The sequence below is a fragment of the Mytilus galloprovincialis genome, chromosome 7, assembly GCF_965363235.1.
Source record: "Mytilus galloprovincialis chromosome 7, xbMytGall1.hap1.1, whole genome shotgun sequence".
NCBI lineage: Eukaryota > Metazoa > Mollusca > Bivalvia > Mytilida > Mytilidae > Mytilus > Mytilus galloprovincialis.
In genome coordinates, this window is record NC_134844.1 from 73,922,813 (window position 1) to 73,945,465 (window position 22,653).

At 32.9% G+C, this 22,653-nt stretch overlaps 1 protein-coding gene and 1 non-coding gene across 2 annotated transcripts in view; both read right to left on the reverse strand.

The window, feature by feature from the left end:
- Positions 1–22,653, reverse strand: part of LOC143083636 (myosin light chain kinase 3-like) — a 46,540-nt gene that overhangs the window by 9,325 nt on the left and 14,562 nt on the right. Inside the window, exons 2-6 of the mRNA XM_076259912.1 lie at positions 21,401–21,480; positions 19,597–19,690; positions 14,400–14,603; positions 12,599–12,740; positions 3,568–3,767 (exon numbers count right to left, since the gene is read on the reverse strand). Coding sequence (XP_076116027.1) covers positions 3,568–3,767; positions 12,599–12,740; positions 14,400–14,603; positions 19,597–19,690; positions 21,401–21,446 — 686 coding nt within the window. The 5' untranslated portion in view covers positions 21,447–21,480. The remainder of the gene's footprint in view (positions 1–3,567; positions 3,768–12,598; positions 12,741–14,399; positions 14,604–19,596; positions 19,691–21,400; positions 21,481–22,653) is intronic.
- On the reverse strand, positions 6,664–6,735 carry Trnap-cgg (transfer RNA proline (anticodon CGG)). Its single transcript has one exon. It is a non-coding gene; the product is annotated as a tRNA-Pro (tRNA).

Below are 22,653 nucleotides of genomic sequence, written 5' to 3' on the forward strand. Positions count from 1 at the left end.
TTAATTAACTTAAGTCCCTAGACACGAACTGTTCATGAATCAGAGGTTGCTGCCAGAGTCGAGAATGCTTAAAATGCTATCAATAAATATGAACAAATTGGGCATAACTGATATTGCAACAAAATTCAGTAGTATCAACTAGTTTTAGTAAATTTTGTAGTATTTTGGTTAGATTAAAAAAAAAAATTTGGAAAAATTATAGCCCTTATATATACATGTTCATTTGTAACATTTACTCTTTATTTTATTCATGCTGTTGACGCCATGTTCAAAAAGTAGAAAGTAAATGAAAGAAATGAGAATCTGTAAGTTCGTGTTCAGGTTTCAAAATGCCTTCAATAAAATTACTTTTATTTTCTAATTTTAAAACATAAGTATAGATATATTCTAATTGAATTTAAGCTTTTTTTCTTTTAGAAAGGATAAGTAAGCAATGCTTACATGTGGTTTATTGAAATGTCAGTTCAGATTAGATGATTGAAATAGAAAAGATTTTTTTCAATTAAATTTAACTTTCAGTAAACTAAATTGATAAATAAAATGCCCGACAAAAGCTGATAAGTGCCATTTTTGATCGATTACAAAATTTCTCATTAAAAGAATTGTAAATTTTGACATTAAATTTTGGCAAAACGATGAAATGGATATAGACCGAAATATGATTCCATGATTGCCTGCATGTAACGATCTTGAATAATGTCTTTCAGAAAAAGACGTATGCGTATATCGCCTTTTTCATGTTTTTCGTTAACATGTATACCTTTAACACGGAGCAAAAGTACACACACATACCACCGCAATTTCAAGATTTACCCAGTGCCGGTTTGAAAATTATACTTTTTATATTATATGAGCTACAAAAAATGTACATGTATTCACATCTTTGCTCTAGGTTAAAAGGACGCACTTTAACATATAATGGTTTACTTTTACAAATTGTGACTTGGATAGAGAGTTGTCTCATTGGCACTCATACCATGTCTCCTTATATCTGAATCACAAGTTCAAAATGGGTCAAATTTTCTGTTACAGCCGAATATTTTTGTGTAATATATTTTATTTCGTTTGAAATTAGTGTTTTCTCGTTTGCTCTTAGTGGTAATTATTTATAGATGGGAACTAGTATAACCAGTTCTGCAACAGTATGTACTATTTATAGAGTTTGATGTCAGGTGTATAATGCACGAGGAAAGTTTTGGCGGTTTCTACGGGTGGGATTTAATGGTACTATATAAAGTTTGGCATTTAAATGTAATATTATCGAAGGTGCTCGCAGTTGCGTCGAATTGAAGTTGGTCACATTGGTAAATTGACAGTTGCTGCTAATCAGCCTATGTTTATTACATACGTACAGGCGTTGGAGGTATTAACCGAGGAAAAAGAAAAGATGCGAATGAGAAACAATGTTACTCAATTTATTTCACTTGACTGGGCGGAGTTTAACCGTTTCGCTCATAATAAACCATTCCATCTATAGGTGTTTTAGGATAAACTCATCAATGAAGTGTCCAGTTATTCTTTTGTAAATTCATTTGATGGCAGTGTTAGGTGATTAGAAATCAGTAATAATTATAACGGCAATCATCCTAATCACACACATCTTTAAATAGACTGTCCTTATGCAAATTAAAACGTAAGCTCCGCCCGATCAGTTGAAATGACATTGGTAATATATGTCATGGATTTATATGTCAGTGGTTTGAATCGAAGAAATATGTAGAAGAAAGTAAAATAAAATATTGTATCGCAATAGAAAATGATATGTTACTGCGAGCAACTAATCCTATATCTGTGTTTGTTTTGTTTATAGCCTATTGAATTTAGAGATTAAATACTTCAAATTCGGACGAGCAGGGCGAGGGAGAATTTAATAATTATTAATCTGTTTGTCGTTTTCTTTTTAAGCCATGACGTTGTCAATGTAAAAAAAAAGAATATGTGGTATGATTGCCAATGGGACAACTCTCCACAAGAGACCAAATGTCAGTTTATTTTCGATCTATGAGTTTAAATGTCCATCAAGTAGCTTTCGCCCCTCATTTAGGAATCTGCATTTTTTTTTAACTAAATAGTTTTTAGGCATTATCGGTGAAAAGTACACGTTTTTGTACTTTATGTTAGATATGATTGTTTAAGTACATTTTGATGTCAGATAAAATGATATTGACTCGACGTACTTGATACAAAATTAAAAGTTTTTTTATCACAATTTTAAATTTAAAAAAGAAGATGAGGTATGACTGCCTATCCTATCAGACATCTTCTTCCTAGAGACCAAATGACATAGTAATTAACTACTATTTTTAAAAAAGGCTCCGAAATAAAATGTAAAACGATTCAAACGAGAAAACTTAAACGGCTAGCTTAATTCAGGTGCAAAACAATGAACGAAAAACAAATATGTAACACATCAACAAACGACAACCAATCCCCTGACTAGGGACAGGCACATACAGAATATTGAGGCTTTGAATTATCACTATTTAAGTGGTCGCTCAACATTCTTGGATAGCGGTGGGACAGAACAATACAAGAACTGTAAAAAAAAATTAATAAACAAACAACGCATATGATCAAAAGCAACAAACAACAACCACTCAATAACAGGCTACTGACTTGGGACAGGCACATGTATAATGTCTGGCTTTGGTTTTAACATTTTTGCTTTCTTTTTGTCCCACAATATTTTAAGTCTTAATAAATCGAACAAACAGTTAAGCCTGCTAGTATGTGTAACTATAAAACTCTTCTCTCATGCAAGTTGGTTAATATCGATGTTTAGGAACTGTAAGACCTTAGTTTTGGTCCTTTCGCATAATTTATATAGCTGGTTTTTTTTTTTTCTAAAATTTGAAAAATCGGAAGTAGCTGTTACAGTAGTCAGATGACATTGAATGTTTTTATTTACCGATCCTCCTCTTATACTATTTCATGTATATCATTCTTTAAATACTTTGATAGAAAAAACAAAGGATACTGTTTACTAACCCATGACACAAAATCAGTACAGACCTTCTAAAATTCAAAACTGACCACACGCACGATACATGCACGATACACGCACGGTGAATGCACGATACACGATACACGCACGATGAGCGTTACATGAAGGATTAACGCAAAATGAATGATGAATGATGAACGCACGATACACGCACGATGCATGATGAATGATAAATACACGATACACGCACGATCGATACAAACACGATACACGCACGATACACGCACGTTTTTGGCTTTTTTTTTAATTTTCCTGATAATTGGATATCTTTCCAACGAACACATTGAAGGAATAATGGTAATATTTGTTTGTCTATGGAAAATTAACATCAAACATGTGGTGCACACTGAATAACCCACATAGTGTGTTACTTAAAGGTTTACACCACAATATTTTTGTTCAAATAGACAGAAAAAAAATTCAGTCATTCCATGTTACTTAACTTCAAATTCAAATTTCAAGATAAAAAAAAAACGTTGAAAGTATGAGCTAATAGACGACAAAAATTCAGCCAATCAGAAGACGTGTTACATTAACAAGTAAATTATTAATCTTAAACTTACAATATGTAACATATCACACCAATGCTCCACATGTCTGTTGATGGGTAAACAGGGTCAAAGTTTACAACTTCCGGAGCCATAAACTCCGGCGTACCGAATAGAATTTTCAATTCACTTTTCGGATTGTACTTTCGTGCCAATCCGAAATCTATAATTTTTATTCTGTTCCCTTGTCTTGATAAACAAAGAATGTTTTCAGGCTGAAATAAAACATGAATGCAAAATTAAAACATTCCACTATAGTTGATGTGAAATCAAAGTTATGTTTTAAATTATTTTCTATTTATAGTTATTTTCCTAATACATTTAGTTTAAAGGTTTGGTTGGCTTCCTTGCTTTGTTTTTATAAATGTTTCCTCAAGCATTGTAATTCAGATTGACATTTTCAATCGATACTAAGTAGATATTAGGGACTTCAGCTAGAATAATGTCTTTGGATGCTTAGACCAACATTTATCCAAACAAAGCAAGCAAGCCAGTCAAACCTTTAAACAACATGCATTAGGAAAATTGCTCTAACAAAGGTATTACTCAATTTATTTCACTTGACTGGGCGGAGTTTAACCGTTTCGCTCATAATAAACCATTCCATCTATAGATAGGTGTTTTAGGATAAACTCATCAATGAAGTGTCCAGTTATTCTTTTGTAAATTCCTTTGATGGCAGTGTTAGGTGATTAGAAATCAGTAATAATTATAACGGCAATCATCCTAATCACACACATCTTTAAATAGACTGTCCTTATGCAAATTAAAACGTAAGCTCCGCCCGATCAGTTGAAATGACATTGGTAATATATGTCATGGATTTATATGTCAGTGGTTTGAATCGAAGAAATATGTAGAAGAAAGTAAAATAAAATATTGTATCGCAATAGAAAATGATATGTTACTGCGAGCAACTAATCCTATATCTGTGTTTGTTTTGTTTATAGCCTATTGAATTTAGAGATTAAATACTTCAAATTCGGACGAGCAGGGCGAGGGAGAATTTAATAATTATTAATCTGTTTGTCGTTTTCTTTTTAAGCCATGACGTTGTCAATGTAAAAAAAAAGAATATGTGGTATGATTGCCAATGGGACAACTCTCCACAAGAGACCAAATGTCAGTTTATTTTCGATCTATGAGTTTAAATGTCCATCAAGTAGCTTTCGCCCCTCATTTAGGAATCTGCATTTTTTTTTAACTAAATAGTTTTTAGGCATTATCGGTGAAAAGTACACGTTTTTGTACTTTATGTTAGATATGATTGTTTAAGTACATTTTGATGTCAGATAAAATGATATTGACTCGACGTACTTGATACAAAATTAAAGGTTTTTTTATCACAATTTTAAATTTAAAAAAGAAGATGAGGTATGACTGCCTATCCTATCAGACATCTTCTTCCTAGAGACCAAATGACATAGTAATTAACTACTATTTTTAAAAAAGGCTCCGAAATAAAATGTAAAACGATTCAAACGAGAAAACTTAAACGGCTAGCTTAATTCAGGTGCAAAACAATGAACGAAAAACAAATATGTAACACATCAACAAACGACAACCAATCCCCTGACTAGGGACAGGCACATACAGAATATTGAGGCTTTGAATTATCACTATTTAAGTGGTCGCTCAACATTCTTGGATAGCGGTGGGACAGAACAATACAAGAACTGTAAAAAAATATTAATAAACAAACAACGCATATGATCAAAAGCAACAAACAACAACCACTCAATAACAGGCTACTGACTTGGGACAGGCACATGTATAATGTCTGGCTTTGGTTTTAACATTTTTGCTTTCTTTTTGTCCCACAATATTTTAAGTCTTAATAAATCGAACAAACAGTTAAGCCTGCTAGTATGTGTAACTATAAAACTCTTCTCTCATCTTTAAATAGACTGTCCTTATGCAAATTAAAACGTAAGCTCCGCCCGATCAGTTGAAATGACATTGGTAATACATTTGATGTATAAGTCATTTCACCTATTTGTGAAATGTTGGCAACTTTCAATGAAATTGTTGATAAAAGTTATTGAAATCGGGAAAGCTATATTTTCTAGGTTTGTGTTTATGTTTCTACTTTAATTTAGTATTGGCCTCGCCTATAGGTATCAATGTACCAAATGAAAATCAATGGGCGCAGCCATCTTGGTGAAGGGAACATGACATAGAGAAGAAAAATGGTAAGTCTTTGTGATTGGTTGTTATATTAAATGGATATTTTTTTTCTGGAAAGCCTCTTTAGTATGAATACAGTTAAGCATAGTTTTCTTGTAAAATTATTATTAGAATTTTTTTCACTAGTTGAGGTGAAGTGCTAAAAATCAGTGACATTTTTCTGCGGGATTGTCATGCGTTCTTGACAACCCAAAAATTCATCCGTAATATAATATAATTTTTTGTGTTGTATTTTGATGACAATAAATTGTTCTTTCTTTTGATAACACTATCAACCACAAAATTTCAGATGTAATTAAACAAAAGGCTAACATTGTCGGCAATGGAAAACTATATAGTACTTTTATTCGGCGAGTCGGCATCATCAGTAAGAAATTTACCCTAGTCCGTTTGTGCGTCCGTTCCGACGTCTATCCCTCGCAATATATAATCATAATAAAACATTATCGTTTTCTTACACAATTTATCCTGACTGTATCTTAAACGCTAAACGGTCGGAACGAACACACTTTTTCCTCACGAAGGTGAACCTAATGTTGTAGGAGTAAACATTTGTGACAGGCAGACAATATGTAATGTCAAAGCTGTTTAATGAAGCAAAATCCACCGAAGCCCAAAAGAGTAACATGATCGAGACCATTTATATTCTAGTATCCATGACAACACTATGGTAGGAAATTTACCAGTTGAATGAATATACTGTACATGGTTGGAGACTCTCTTTTAAGTTGTATCACGAGTAATGAATGTCTATAGCCCATTTTGCAGGCTGACATTGATGAGGACGGGAGGACCAGATGGGTAACGATATTACGCTGCTTGTATATTTGTGCGTCCGTGATTCTCTAAATTGTGGCCTTACATCATTGGTACCTCAGTTTTGCGATTTGATGTTTTATGAGCGGATCCTTTTGCCAAAAATTAGGGCTCGTCCGGGAGTCGAACCCGGGACCTCTCGCACCCGAAGCGAGAATCATACCACTAGACCAACGAGCCTGACACTGCTTAGTGAAATTAAATAGATTATAAATAATTTCATATCACATAGTACCAAGACAGTGAACAAGTATTCCAATCTCTAGAATATGTTATTTTCATTGACAAATTGTAGCTATCGATTGCAAATTAAGAACGGTTTCTATGTGAGAGGAATAACTAAAAATTAAAGTTTACACTAGATTTCGAATACAAAAGAAAGACGACATATGTTAAAATAGCGTTTGTCTGCCGGCAGAAGTTTATAAGTTATCCATAAATTAGGTCAACTGTTGATATGCCGGAGCTGCAATGCTGTGCCGTTGATTTCCGCCATGGTTTTAAGCTTAAATTCACACTTAGATCCCTAAGGTTTCTATTTTTGCTGTCTTTAAGAGTCCAATTTTAAATGGCATCAACGTTCAAACAGTTTGCTGTCTGTTTTACTTGTTTCAAGATTACTACAGTTAGTGTCAAAAGTTGTTCAGCACTACTGGTCCAAATGGTTAAGTTGTATCAACTTGGATTGGTAAAGTTATGAAATTAATGCCGGTATGCCGAGTAGTCCGAAATTTGAAATCACTGGGGTGCTTCTATTAAAAAGTTGTGGAAGCACTGAGACAACATGAATCGGACATGTCACATAAATTCCTCATATGCATGGTAGGAAAATATCTTATATCTTGTGAAGTATTCCAGAGAGAGAGCGACGGAAGGAGAGAGATATATATTTGTTATAACAATCATTATAATCAATCGTTGATTTAATGTTTTAACAAGAAAGCTAACTGAAAGATATTCCAGTAAAAGGATCAAAAGTAATTTACGCTGAATCATTTCTGCAGAGTTATCCGCTGAAACAATCCGATAACAGAACCAGCATACATATTTTGTCTGTAAATTGCAGGATGCAATAAACCCCACTGATTTAAACAAAGAAAAATACCCCGACGAGGTTATGATCCAAATTTTTGACTTTTTGATTGACCTATTGATTGTTGTGTTTGTCAGATTAGTTCCCGAATAGACAGTCATTTATTCAAATGGTTCTAATTGTGTGTCTCTAAAGGCCTCTTTGACTATATGGCTATAAATCACGTCTTGATGTCTTGTCATTCAATATCCCACATTTCTTTGAATATTTGCATCTCATATATCATAGCGAATTAGAGATAAAAGGATACTAAAAGACAAGAAGGATGACGTAACCGGTCACTGTTATTAAATAAAATATGTTATTCAAAAAATATGAACAAAGTGTCATGACTATTATTTAATCTTATTTCCATGAGAAAACGATGTATATGTCCTTGCTGCAATTTTATTATACTATTTCTAAGAACATTTTCCCGCAAGACCCAGTGTAGGCAATAGAGTCAATAACGTCGTAAAAGTCAGCACTATAGATTAAAATGGAACCGGATTCGTTACCAGAATTGTCACTGAATTGTGATGATTATCGTGAAATCGATTCATTTTAAAAAGATTTCTAGGTGACGCTTAAGTCGTACTTGTGTAACAGAGGTTTCTCAACATCTTACGAACGGACGAAACTCTACGAACGTATCGTTATGGAGCAGTAATTTTGTTATAATAAAATCCATAATAAATGTCTTCCGATACTGCAGTGTGTTTAAAAGACAACAGTAAACAACTCAATATCCTTTTTTTGCAACCTTGCATTTTATTGTTATCATTAAACATCCGTGTTCCAATTTATTTTCTGTTGTTGACTGATTCGTTTTCTTACGTCGAGTTCCGTTTGTTGACATGTCGTATATATGCGTTCGATTTATCTCCCTTATTTATTCAAAAAGAACATTTTTTTATGTCCTTGATTAAAAAATCAAAACATCTAGTTTGCAATTGGTTGATTGATTGTTTGGTGTTTAAAGTTCATTGGAAAATATTCCATTCACTTCATTGCGAATTTAGCGTTTGATAAAGGATTGATAAGTGATTGAGTAACACAACTTTAATATATTTCATATATCCACACGTCCCTGCTATGGGTCCAATTGGTTTGAGTTACTATGAGTTTCATTCTTTCGTGTCGGAGAGTATCTTGGATAGATACGTCGTAACATAGCTTTTTTATTTCTGATATTTATTGGGAATCAGTTTAAGAAATTTAAAGGTGCACTCTATCTATCGTTAGAAATAGAGTTTTGTGTGTTTTTGTTGAAATTATGAGTGCTACAGACCTAACAAATCTAGAAGTCGCATAGTTATCAAAATATATATATCTATATATTACACCCCTAACTAAAAAGAAAAATGAGAAATATGAAAAACAGAGGAAATATGCACAGTATGCCATAGAAGCTTAACGGAAACAATAAACAAGAAAAAAAAATATGTATATACTTATAATTATACTATAAAGGAAGCTTACACACATATAATAAGAAAGGCCATGATAACAAAAAAAGACACAATATATAAGTTTAAATATGTATTTCAATATTTTCCTTTATTTTTCTTGTTAAGTCTACCAATTTATAACAATATATAAATAAGAAGAGATCATTTGGATTTTAGTGGTTGGGGCAAAGAAGTTATCCCGGAACTTATTGGGATGTTTTCTTTTCAAATTTAAATCGAAAGGCGTTCACTTCTAGATTTATTTTACCTCATGTCCACGAAAGAAATTTTACCGTTAATCAACTTCTATATATCTAAGATTCAAAAAGATTCTTATCCCTTTCCATCCACAGATCTATATTTACCTTTTTCACATATACTAAATAGTGATGTTGTCATCATGTTTATTAAAATTTCTTGTACGATTACTGTCCTTTGATTAAATATTATATATTCTTCGTTTAAATTTATAGATCAGTAAGACTTTCAACTGTGTTGATTGAACAGTAACTTGTATATTATATATTATATAATATCAAATAAATATAATATGTGTTTGATTCAAAATGTTTTTAAAAAATCAAGCATGCATATTTTACATATAAAAGACATTTCAAAGGGAAGAAGAGCACAGCCGATAATCCAATATTTTAAGATAAATTACTGCTCCCTCTTTTCTCGTTACGGCAAGTTACGTCAAGTTAGGGCGATTTTCGTTCGTTCGTAAGATGTTGAGAAACCTCTAGTAAACCACACATGTATCTTAAACGTTAAACATGTTAAACGGTCAGAACGAACGCAATTTGTCCTCACGAAGGTGAACCAAATGTTGTAGGAGTAAATATTTGTAGAAGAAGGAAGGCAATATTTAATATCAAAGCTATTTAATAAACTACACCTGTATCTTAAACTTTAAACGGTCGGAACGAACACAAGTTTTCCTCCCGAACGTGAACCAAATGCTGTAGGAGTAAATATTTGTAGAAGGAAAGCAATATTTAATATCAAAGCTGTTTAATAAACCACACCTGTATCTTAAACGTTAAACGGTCGGAACGAACACAGTTTGTCCTCACGAAGGTGAACCAAGTGTTGTAGGAGTAAATATTTGTAGAAGGAAAGCAATATTTAATATCAAAGCTGTTTAATAAACCACACCTTTATCTTAAACGTTAAAAGCTCGTTCCATTTGACTAACACTTACAAACTAAGGTGATAAAAGATCATAAAACAGTACAAGTCAATTAACATTCCTTGTTAGTAATTAAAACATTATCAACACCATATGTTTTATATTAGACCAATCAGAAGTGATATCTATTTCCTGAATAGTAGACAAACAACTAGCACCACTTCTTAAGTGTTGATTCTTCTTAATTGATATTCTTAAGTATTCGAATAGGTTGGTAATTGCTATCGCGATGAATTAACAATGGCAGCTTGTCTTTTTCTAAGTTTAGGTTGTTTTGATTCATGCGATATGAAAAAAATGAAACATGTTTCATATCTGCCAGATATTTTTTATCTAAAGGTAAAACAATACTTAAATTATATAAACTTGGATATTAGAAACTTACATGAATTAATTTTGACAGGAGTTCTATTTTGAGATGTTAAAGCACGATTTTACATCATTTTAGGATGTTACGATTATTTAATTTATTTATGCGCAAGATTGGATCGTTTAAAAATATTATCCGCGCATGAACAAAAATGTAGGCTTACCGTTAATGGGGTACCACAATACAAATGAATGATTTTTATTGATTGTGTTATGGTGATTTACGTCACTTTTATAACTGTTGGCCCTATCAAAGCGATCAGTTTTCAAATCAAGAAAGACTCAAGGGGGACTGGTACATAGTTGGCAATACCGATATTCGCCACAAAAATTGGCAATCAATCTAGAATTTTTCATAAGTGGGGGCCCATCCCCCCCCCCCCTTTAATCCGCCTCTGTATATGGTCAATAATGATCGCCGGTGGACAACGACCGGACAGGATAAAACTTATTTTATGAAGGAACTTTCTTTATATATTAAAAGAGAGTGAAGTTTTATACATATTTTCTTAAAAATATGTCGAATCGACTAAATCATGAGCCTGTTATTCAGTAGTTGTCGTTTAATTGTTGCTGTGTAACATATTTGTTTTTGGTTCATTATTTTCTTCATAAAATTAGGCCGTAAGATTTCACGTTTTCTCGTTTGAATTGTTTTACATTTGTCACTTTTATAGCTAACTATGTGGTATGGGCTTTGTTTTTTGTTTAAAGCCGATCCGTTGTTAATTTCTGTGTCGTTTGGTCACTTGTGAAGAGTTGTCTCATTGGCAATCATACCACATCTTTTTTATATATTTTAGTGGTATCAGCTCATACAGCTTATATACATGATATATTGAGGTTTTTTTTTTCATCATATGTTAGACTTTTGATTCTGTAGTAAGTTTACATTTTTTCGACAGGTTACCTTCTCTGTGGTTGGACATCCTGGTACCCGGTTAATTTCGAACAATTTAAAAAGAAAAATTGAAATCGAGCTGACAATCGGTACTATTACTGTTTTATGTGTTCTATGCAGGACAAAATCATCGGAAAACAGTTTTCGAATAATTCTGCGCCCTCAAGCAGCCTATTATAGCCTATCATTAATGTAGCAATCGTAGATTCGTCGGAATTTGGGTTAGGGAGCTACCATTTGATTTTTATGTGGGGGCTAGGATGAAATTTGAAAAAAATAGGCAGGACAGGAGTTTTGAGTAAAAACAAAGGCAGGATGAGCAACATGGTAAAAAAAAAGGCAGGATGAGCAACATGGTAAAAAAAAAAAGGCAGGATGACAATTTGTGTAAAAAAAGGCAGGATAAACTAGTAAAAAAAAAGGCAGGACCGAATAGAGTAAAAAATAAAAAGGCAGGACAGAGATTTCAACTAAAAAAAAAAGCAGGACAAAATTTTTCATCCTAGCTCCCCCCCCCCCCCCATAAAAATCAAATGGTAGCTCCCTTACGGAAAACAGTAAAGTTATCTCCCAATATAGAACGTTTTATTTTTGTTCTTTTCGGTTGCTTTTAATAGACCAAAAACTGGAATGTCCTATCACAGATCCTGTCGAAAAATTATAAAATAATCTGGAGTCAAAAGTAAATTATAGATTAAAATATGAAAATAGTATAAAACCAATCACTACATTGTGCATCTCTTATGCCAAACCAAAAGTATGTGTGTTTACTGTACCCCTACCTACCCTAATTGTTATCCCCTACCCTAAAGTTTTTTGGGTCATTTTTTATTAAGCACTGTTAAAGTCACAACATTGCTCCAATAGACTCAAAGTAAAAAAAAAAATCCTAAATAGTTACTACCCTATTTTTATCAGCATGTGAGCATGTGACAGTAAACACACATACTTTTTGTTTGGCCTTAGCCACTGCCGTAGCTTTCAAACAGCAGACACTTTTACAATAAAAGAATTCAAACTTTACTGGTTTTTTTTTAAGTTTTTACGTCATAACTAACCTTCATATCTAAATGAAGAATGTGTCTGGAATGCATAAAACTAACACCGTCACAAATCTGGCGCATGAACATCACGGATGCTTTTTCTGTCAACACGAAATCATCGTTGATAACTCGCTCGAACAGTTCTCCACCTGTAACTCTAAAGAAACATCAATCAAACAATATTGTATTATCAAAACTTTGGCAGTATTATTGTTAAACAATACTCGAAGGGTCTGGATGGGGTTTACAGAAAAAACGAATCAATTTTAGAGAAAACGAACCAAATCTACAGGAAAACGGATCAAATCTATAGAAATACGATTCAAATCTACAGAAAAATGGATAAAAAATAAAGAACAGCGAAAAATAGTATAAAAAATAAAGAATCCGGAATAATGGTCAAAAATTGAAAAGAAGAGAAAAACATACTTTAAATACAAAAGTACTTAAAAAAAAACAAAAAAAAAGGTATAATACTCAAAACTTTGGCAGTATCACTATAAAACTGTACTCGAAGGATGTTGATTGGGTTTACGGGAAAACGGATCAAATCGACTAAAAACGGATCAAATCTACAGAAAAACGGATCAAATCTACAGAAAAACGGATCAAATCTACAGAAAAACGGTTCAAATCTACCATAAATCGGACCAAATTTACAGAAAAACGAACCAAATCTTCAGAAAAACGGTTCAAATCTACCATAAATCGGACCAAATCTACAGAAAAACGGACCAAATTTACAGAAAAACGGTTCAAATCAACGGTAAAACGGTTCAAATCTACGGTAAAACGGACCAAATCTACAGAAAAACGGTTCAAATCTACCATAAATCGTACCAAATCTACAGAAAAACGGACCAAATTTACAGAAAAACGGTTCAAATCAACGGTAAAACGGTTCAAATCTACGGTAAAACGGACCAAATCTACAGAAAAACGGACCAAATTTACAGAAAAACGAACTGAACACAAAAAACGAAGAAAAAAAGGACAAAACTAAAGAATCGTGAATAATGACAAAAATAGAAAAAATAGAAAAAAAAACACTTTAAAATAAAATAGATACAAAAACGAAGGACCCCTATCAAGACCATCATTAATTTTTATACTTTCTAGAGCAACTTTCCACCTGCCATTGTTAAGATGTATCCATCAAACAGCAGAGGCTAATCAACAATTTTGGCATATCAATTAGTCTTATACAAATATAAGAAAAATGTGAGAACAATAATGTTCATTGTTATCTATTGTAGTATGTGATCATTGCCTGTTGTTAACGCTTAGCAAGTACATTGTAGAAGTACATTAGAGGATCAATACGGGAGGTCCTTCAATTCTGTATTTCGTTCATAACTGTTTTTTTTAACCCTAAGTATAGAATACCAAGCAAGCGAAATTAGCTGGCAGTTTATGGCATCGGCAAACGTGTTGCATCCTTGAAATTAGGCGACAAGTCTTTGTCTATAAGAGAACTCGGAAATCGAGTTAAGTCAGGATATAGTAGGAATCAAACATATAGAACATATAGAACAACATATTGTGACTTTTTGCCTTCTATATATTGTCATGGAAACAAGGGACTATATACATGATATACTTTCAAAGAATGGAAGGTGCTGTTGTTTGGGTTTTTTTTATTAACTATACAAGTGTTTGGGTAAAAAAGAAAATGTAAAATAACAAAAAAATACAGAACTCCAATGCAAGAACAATTCAAAACGGAAAAAACCTTATCAAGCGGCAAACGTACTTATAGCTATTTTAGCAGTCGTGTAATCCTTATAGTGTGTAAAATTTAGAAAATAATACTTACAACTCTGTTACAATACAAAATGCGCTTTTATTTTCAAACGCGTCATAAATCTGTAATAGTCTAGGGTGCTGGAGACTTCTCATGACCTCCACCTCGTTTGTAACATCTTTACGTTCTTGTGGTCCACTAAATTCTATAAACTTAGCTGCTAACTGACGCCCAGAACGCTTCTCACGGCATGGTTTTACTTCGCCAAACTTCCCTCTGAATAAAATTATATGTATATTAAATGTTAGAAGATCTTAGAAAATATTGTGTTTTGACATACAAAAAAGAAAAATGAAGTATGATTGCCAATGACGCAACTCTCTGCAAGTCTTAGAGACGCTGAGAATTAACAACTATAGGTTATCGTACGGCCTTCAACAATGTGCAAAGGCCCCGAAATGACATATGTAAAACTAACGTCCAATTTTCGTGCAATATGATATTAAAACAAAAAATAAATATGTAACATAGCAACAAATGACAACGACTGAATTACATGCCCCTGACTTGAGAGAGTTACATACAGAAACCAGATGATCCACAGGGCGCAGCTTTATACCAGAGTTCGAACCCTAAACAGTTGGGGCAAGTATGGACACAACATTCAAGCTTGATACAGCTCTGAATTTGGATTGTGATTAAATAGTTGACACAAAATAGGTTTCTGACACAGAATGAATGTTGTCTAAGAATTTAAACTTAAAAACTTAAAAAAAAATTAATTGGGCATTTACCAATATCAAAAATCTAAATACATGTCTAGATATCAAAGAACCCAAATAATTCATTTTTTGTTGAAATCAAACAAAGTTTAAATTTGACCCCGATTTGGACCAACTTGAAAACTGGGCCCATAATCAAAAATCTAAGTACATGTTTAGATTCAACATATTATCAAAGAACCCAAGAATTCATTTTTTGTTAAAATCAAACTAAGTTTAATTTTGGACCCTTTGGGCCCCTAATTCCTAAACTGTTTGGACCAAAACTCCCAAAATCAATCCCAACCTTCCTTTTATGGTCATAAACCTTGTGTTTTTAAAAATTTCATAGAATTCTATTTACTTATACTAAAGATATTGTCCCAAAAAACTAGAAAAATGCTTATTTGGGCCCTTTTTTTATCCTAATTCATAAACTGTTGGGACCAAAACTCCCAAAATCAATTCCAACCTTCCTTTTGTAGTCATAAAATCTTATGTTTAAATTTTATAGATTTCTATAAACTTAAACTAAAATTATAGTGCGAAAACCAATGTGTCTTCGGACGACGAGACGATGACGACGCCAACGTCATACCAATAAACGGCTGCAAAATAATTTTGCGGTCGTATAAAAAGCAATAAAAGATTTTCAAAAAACCATATTCAAATTTAACTATTTGTAAAAAAAAATGAGATAACAGTAGGGTTGAGCGGTCAAAATTATAATGTCACTTTATGGATAAAACCAGAGGATTTCAATGTCAGATCTTTCATGATCCAGTCGTACAAAATGTATTACTTGACCATTTTTACTTATTTTTTTTGTGTCCGAACGATTGTTTTGTACAAAGCAATCAATATATAAACTTTCCTAGCCGATTAATATCGATATAAAAAGGGAACCATTTCATCTGCATTGCGCCTCATCCTCATATATGTATGTATACCTGTAATGTATGTTTGTATTTGTGTATAATAATATATTTTGTCAAAAAAGCAATGATTTTTCTTATTTGTATGTTTTGACAGTAGAAGTGCTATTCTCTTCACACGACATATATCATCATTATTTAAGATTTACCTTTAACGTTGTGATGTTTCTGTTTTGTTTATTAGATATATAGATGCAAGGTTTTGCCATTATATCATCAATTATTAGTAATATTTCATCTACGTTATGATTATATCATTAACACAAATTGAGCACGTGCTAGAAAGATCCTTACAATCAGGTCAAATTATGTTCTATAATGAAATCATCGGCAAACTTTACGCTGGATGATGAATTTTCTATTTCTTACGCCATTTTATCAAGCAACATGTGCACTCTCAAGGGTTTATGGTTATAAAGCCGTTAGTTTAGTTTGGTTAAAACATATTTATCTATAGTGGATTGGGGAACAAGTTTTACAACTTATATTAATCCCTTTCAACTTTGCAGGTGCGAGTGCTGCCTTGTAGCGGCATTAGCCTGGTCTTTTTCGAAATCTACAAAGGTGTCTTTTACGTGCACAAAAAATTGGCTCTGTCTTAACACATTATAAAGCCGTGGGTATCAATGCATTGATGCATGTATGGCCGAGTGGTCTTATTATTTTATCTATTCTATAACTAGCCCTTCAACACTAAGTGGGTTCGTGTTGCTTCAGTCTTAAGTTTTCTATGTTGTGTGTTTTGTACTATTATTTGTCTGTTTGTCTTTTTGGTTTTTAGTCATGGTGTTGTCAATTTATTTCCGACCTATGAGTTTGAATATCCATCTGCATGATATATTTCGTTCCTCTTTTACAAGTTCGAATCAAATATTTTTTACTAGTATTACAAGCTTTCTAGCTGAAGATCAGAGGTTATCTACGGGCACTCCGCGGCTTCCTACACCAATAAAACTGACCGCCTCGAAAAAAAACAATAGGGCTGAAATTCGCGTAAAATACTAAAAACATTATCAATAAATACTACATTGTAGATAACTGAATTTGTTTTATTTATGAAGTTGATTTTTTAACGCAAAGTGTTCATTCGATTTATTGCTATAACCATTGATAACCAATTAATTTTTTGTTTACTTTTCCTCGCTAAAAATACGATATTTTTTTTCAGTTTGAAAATGTTCAGTTAAAAAAATATAATGTCTTGGTGATCTCAATAATATTCGTGAGAGGAAGAAATGTTCGTTTAAGGATTATCAGATTTCATTTTTTATCTTTAATATGTCAAAATATTTACATTGAATTTCGAATGGGTGATTGTAAAACGTCCTGTAGCGCCAAGTATACATGAATCCCCCCCCCCATAACCCCCTTTCCCCCGTGCATATACCTGCTTCCTTGTAAACGTTTGATTTTACATTTTATCCTTTTGGATTTAATCAGCTCTCCAACATTATTTTTTGGGGGGTTTTCAAATATATTGGCCCCAATGATCACTGAAGATATAGAGATTATCGAAATGAGCATCTGGTGCCATAGGCGGATCCAGGGGGCCCTGGGGGGCCCGGGCCCCCCCCCCTTTCGTGGGAAAAATTTGGTTGATTATATAGGGAATCACTGAAGCATGACTGGAGCGCCCCCCCCCCTTTAGGTCAGTCAGCGCCCCCCCCCCCCCCCATTAGGCAAAGTTCTGGATCCGCCACTGGGTGCAAGAAAATTAGTCCCGTTAACCGTTAATGTTATTAAAGATACAAAATGCTGTTAGCAATACAATGCACTCAAGAACATGTGTATATCCTCATTGATAACGGTAAGGTTTAAATCTGATTTGTTAATGACATTGCACACTTAAACATCCCATATTTTCTTGAACTTTGCAAAGTGGTACTAGCTAGTATAATCAAATGAATGGATAAAATCTGTTAACGTAATTCTTTATTGTCTCTGAATGTATCGAATGCACCCTTGGCGACTAATTTTTATTTCAAGAGAGAGGTCAAATGTAACACATTCAGTCCGTATGCATTTTAAACAATAAACAAAATTCATATTGGAAACATTTTTTAATCTGTAGCCCTTTTCACAAAAAATCGTAAGTGTAAAATTTATCGTAAGTCTAAAATATTCCTGAACAAATCAACTAAATAGAATCTAGAATGAAATTCAAAACAGTGTGGCTGTGGCCATTGATTGACACATTAAATTCATCCATTGACTGGGACAATTTAGGTGAACGTTTGTATGTAACGATCACTGCTCACTATGTACTTTTTAAAGACACTTAAACTATGGGGTCACCAAAGGTTCTCAACACCTTAATAAAGTAATTCGAAAAATTAATCAGAAATAACACGATGTTTTGATTTATAACAATTATATAAATCAAAACATAAAGGTTATTCCTGATTAATTTTTCGAATTATTTTATAATTAAAGGCGTTAAGAAACCTTTGGTGACCCCACAGTTTAAATGTCTATCGTAGGTACGTTGTGAACAGTGGTCGTTACAGACAAACGTTCACGTAAATTGTCCCAGTCAATGGATGAATTTAATGTGTCAATCAATGGCCACAGCCACACTGTTTTGAATTTCATTCTATTTTCATTATAAGATTAATTTTACACTTTAAGATTTTTTGTGAAATGGACTACAGGTTTACACCATACAGCAAATTCAATGACTATAATTTTCTCTTCACAGCAATATCCCGTTTGTAGTTTTTTAATAGAACTTTCAATTAATCTATAGTTGGTCTGTTTGAAAATGATCAAACTAAGTGTACTTAAACCTCCCGCGCTATGCAATTCCGACATGCTTGAGTTTGGGCCAATGACCAATTTTGCATGAACTGTCATGATTAATTGGGGAAAAAATAGAAAAAAAAAGCTGACAGCAAGGGGAATTCATACATATGCTGGCAGCATTTCATAAAACATATGGATGCGTCAATTATTGAGTTCCTCTAAGTGACACTTTTATTTGGAATATTCGCACTCACATTTATACATTCTATAGACGTCTGGTTATGTGTCACGCGGTACGCACTTAACCCGTAAACACCACGTGATGTGCTACGATATAAACTTTTTGTTTAAAGGCTATTTGCAATTTTTTGAATTATTTTCGCATTCCTGGCTTGAAACTTATATTTATACAGTACAATGTGAAGGAATCTCGTTCAAAATTGACTACATAATCATTGAAAATTGTCCAGGTCAACTAAGCAAAGCCAAATTTAACCTATGAAAATATTACAACGGAAACTGTTCGTATTAAGAGAAAGTTTGTAAAAGGTTTTTACTATAATTGTTCCTTCTTTTGAACAAAATAATATAAATAAAAGTTGAATTGAGTTTTTTTTTCATACGCACTTGGCACAATCTATGCAAAGTGACGTTACTTATTTTGATGTTTTTCATTTTTTCAAGTACATACAAATGTATCTCAGGAATAATTACACCATGATGCATGGTTACTTTTCATTCAAAATTGATCAACTAATCAGAAAATAAGCGACCTGTCATTGGGTAATACCTGTTTGAAATAAGGTTCATATAAGGACAAGAGAGCCTTACCTCCCAAGTAGATTATTATGGATATCATATTCATCAGTCACCCATTTTGATTTCTTCACAGTGACGTAACGTGGTTCAAATGGTGGTTCATCACCTGAAATGTACAATCGAATGGTCAAATTGTTTACATGATACACCTTCTCAAAATTCAATCATTATGCTACATGTAGATTTAATAATGTGACGATTTCGAAGCTTTTTCTAGACTTATATGGCGATTCCAAAACGAAGCTCGCTGGTCATGTTTTGGAATTTTAGTCAGATTTTCGGAATCCTCTGATTTTATCCATCTGCATGCCTTAACAAATTTTGCCCGGTGACCCCCATTTTTCTTTTTATGATTATTTCACACGCATTATGATAAGCTGTCTGTTAATTATTTTGAAACTGAGAAGCGAACTCCCTTAACTAGATCGACGGAATTTCAATTTAATTTTTTTAATGACTTACCGGTATAGCAAGGATTTATATAGTAATAAAATGGCTTCCTGTTTCGTTTCATATAAGTTGTGGTGCGTTGTCAGATGATGAAGGTGAGAGGATTGTTAGAATGCTGAAGCTGATCTTTGACTTGTCTTGTGTCAAAAATCTCGTTAGTGGTTTTTAGTCATAACTTAGGTTTTTTGTCTAGGGTAGTTACTGCTTTGGTGTTTATGGCTTATCTTCGATAGTCTCTTTTTATTCGTGACTTTTCTAGACGTATGACGAGATCAAAACTTGTTCGTCTTATGGCAATATTGAAATGTTTCTAGACTCATTATGCATGGTTATTGAAACTTTTCAAGACTTATGTCAATATTGAAATTATTCTACACTTAAGGCAATATTGAAACTTTTCTAGACTTATGACAATATTAAATCTTTTCTAGACTTATGGCAATATTGAAACTTTTCTAGATCTATGGCGATATCAAAACCTTTTTTTTTTTTTTAGACTTATGGCGATATCAAAACTTTTCTAAACTTCTGTCGATTTCAAAACTTTTCTTTACCTACTGCAATTTCATTCTTTATTTTACTAATGGGGTATCAAAGTTATCTAGATGTCGATTAAGAGACGGACATATTGTTAAGGATGTTCGCTGCTCAGTTTCAAAATAAATAACTTTTCATAAAACTAGTATGTATTGACATGATTGATAGGGAATGAATTGATGAATGCAAAAAGCAAAAAAAAAATAGGGGTCAATGTTCTTGTTTTCGAGATATTAGCCATTGGAATTTTGGCTGGAAAATGTTCTCTTTTGATTTTTCCGATAGCTTTATCATTGACCAGTTAAAGTTCTCAAATACTATTAGAAAATAAATAAAGTTTTATAAGACAAATGACTTATAATTATACATGTTAAAGATTTATAAAAAGAAAAATGGGGTTCATGGGGATTTTTTTTTAAGGCATTCAAATCGATAAAACCAGAGGATTCTGAAAATCTGACAAAAATTCCAAAACACGACAAGCAGACATCCTTAATACATTATTGCCTTTTGTTAAATCCACGTGTTGACATCTGAATGTTATTTGAATTTTGGTAGTTGCACTGTGAGACATTGGTCGCATAAATCACAGCAATTCAAATGATGGCTATATAAGGAGTCGGGTAAAGTACCCGATTCATAAGCTAGCTTTCTCGTTACTGCCATCCTTTTTTGATATATGATTGAAATGTGCATTTAACTGTGTTTTCGTTCAATTTTTTCCGTTATAACTGAGTTTAATGCTTTGTCGTAACTTTACATTTATTTATTTATTTTTTCTATTGGTGGTCGGAATGAGTTATTTCCCTTGAAGAGTTATCGTACTTACCACCTGCTGGTTCGGTTTCATCTACAATAACACGGTGACTAGTCATATTCTAATACCATCTATAACTACCATTTAATAATCTGTAAACAAAGAAATAAACACTCAAAATTTAAAAAAAAATGCAGTGGTGGAGCTCATCGAAAGGCTCTTAAGGTGGTATTTCCCTTCAGTCTTTATTAAAACGAACAACATGGCAACGAAGGAAATTTAAAGACACTTAAAAGGGTTTCAAGTTGCAGGGATCACCGAACGGCTCTTTTCCATGTTTTCTGGTTATATTTGTACGGTATGAGCAAATGAAATACTGTGAATTCATTTATTTTCGTGGATACAATGTACCAATTTCCTTGGATTGAAGAAAACTTTTTTACATCAAAATACATTGCAACATTCAATCAAATTTTAGTATACTGTGGATTCATTATGTTCGTGGGACACTGTACCAATTTTCGTAAATTTCGTTGTTATAGTTGAACCACGAAATTAAATGTTTAACATATAACAAATTTCATATAGTCTTATATACAGAATTTAGAAAAACCGCGAAATCAAATATCCACAAAAAACGGAAATTAGTACCCACGAAATAAATGAAATCACAGTAATGAGTACAGGATTAAATCCGCCTATGTATTGTTTGTAGCGAACAATGCTTGCGCAAGCATTAAAACAAACAAAACAAGCAAGCCAATCAAAGTCTTAATATGTACAAGCATCAGGAAATTAGCTCTTAGCTTCATTACAGTGAAATAACAGTTGTTCTCCATCTGAACTAAGTCAGACATATACCCTGTCTGGCTTGTACCGTGTAACACTATCAGGTAAATTATATCGTAGATGATTACACTGTAAACATAGTGTTTAGATCTTTATAAAAAGACAATTGTAAGCACATATTTTGTGCACTTTTTTTTACATGTTTTGGTCTGATTGCGCATATATACATGTATGGCATAATATATTATATACGAAATACTACTAAGAGAAGTTTTTCGTCCATTTGATAAATGCGGGTCAACCTTTGAGTTGTAATATCTTTGAAGAAAATGCCCAAGACGGTCTGAAGTCAACAGCATTCCTGTTTTTAAAGACCTAGGATTGACAAAAAGTCAATTATGAGGATACCGACTTTGAAAAAGGGATGGGGGATAAAACGTGACTCTTCCAATTGTTTTATCCTTTTTTTTGGAAGACAATATTAGTTTCTTTTCAAACGTAATAAATTATGCCATAATAAGATTACCCACTTCGTC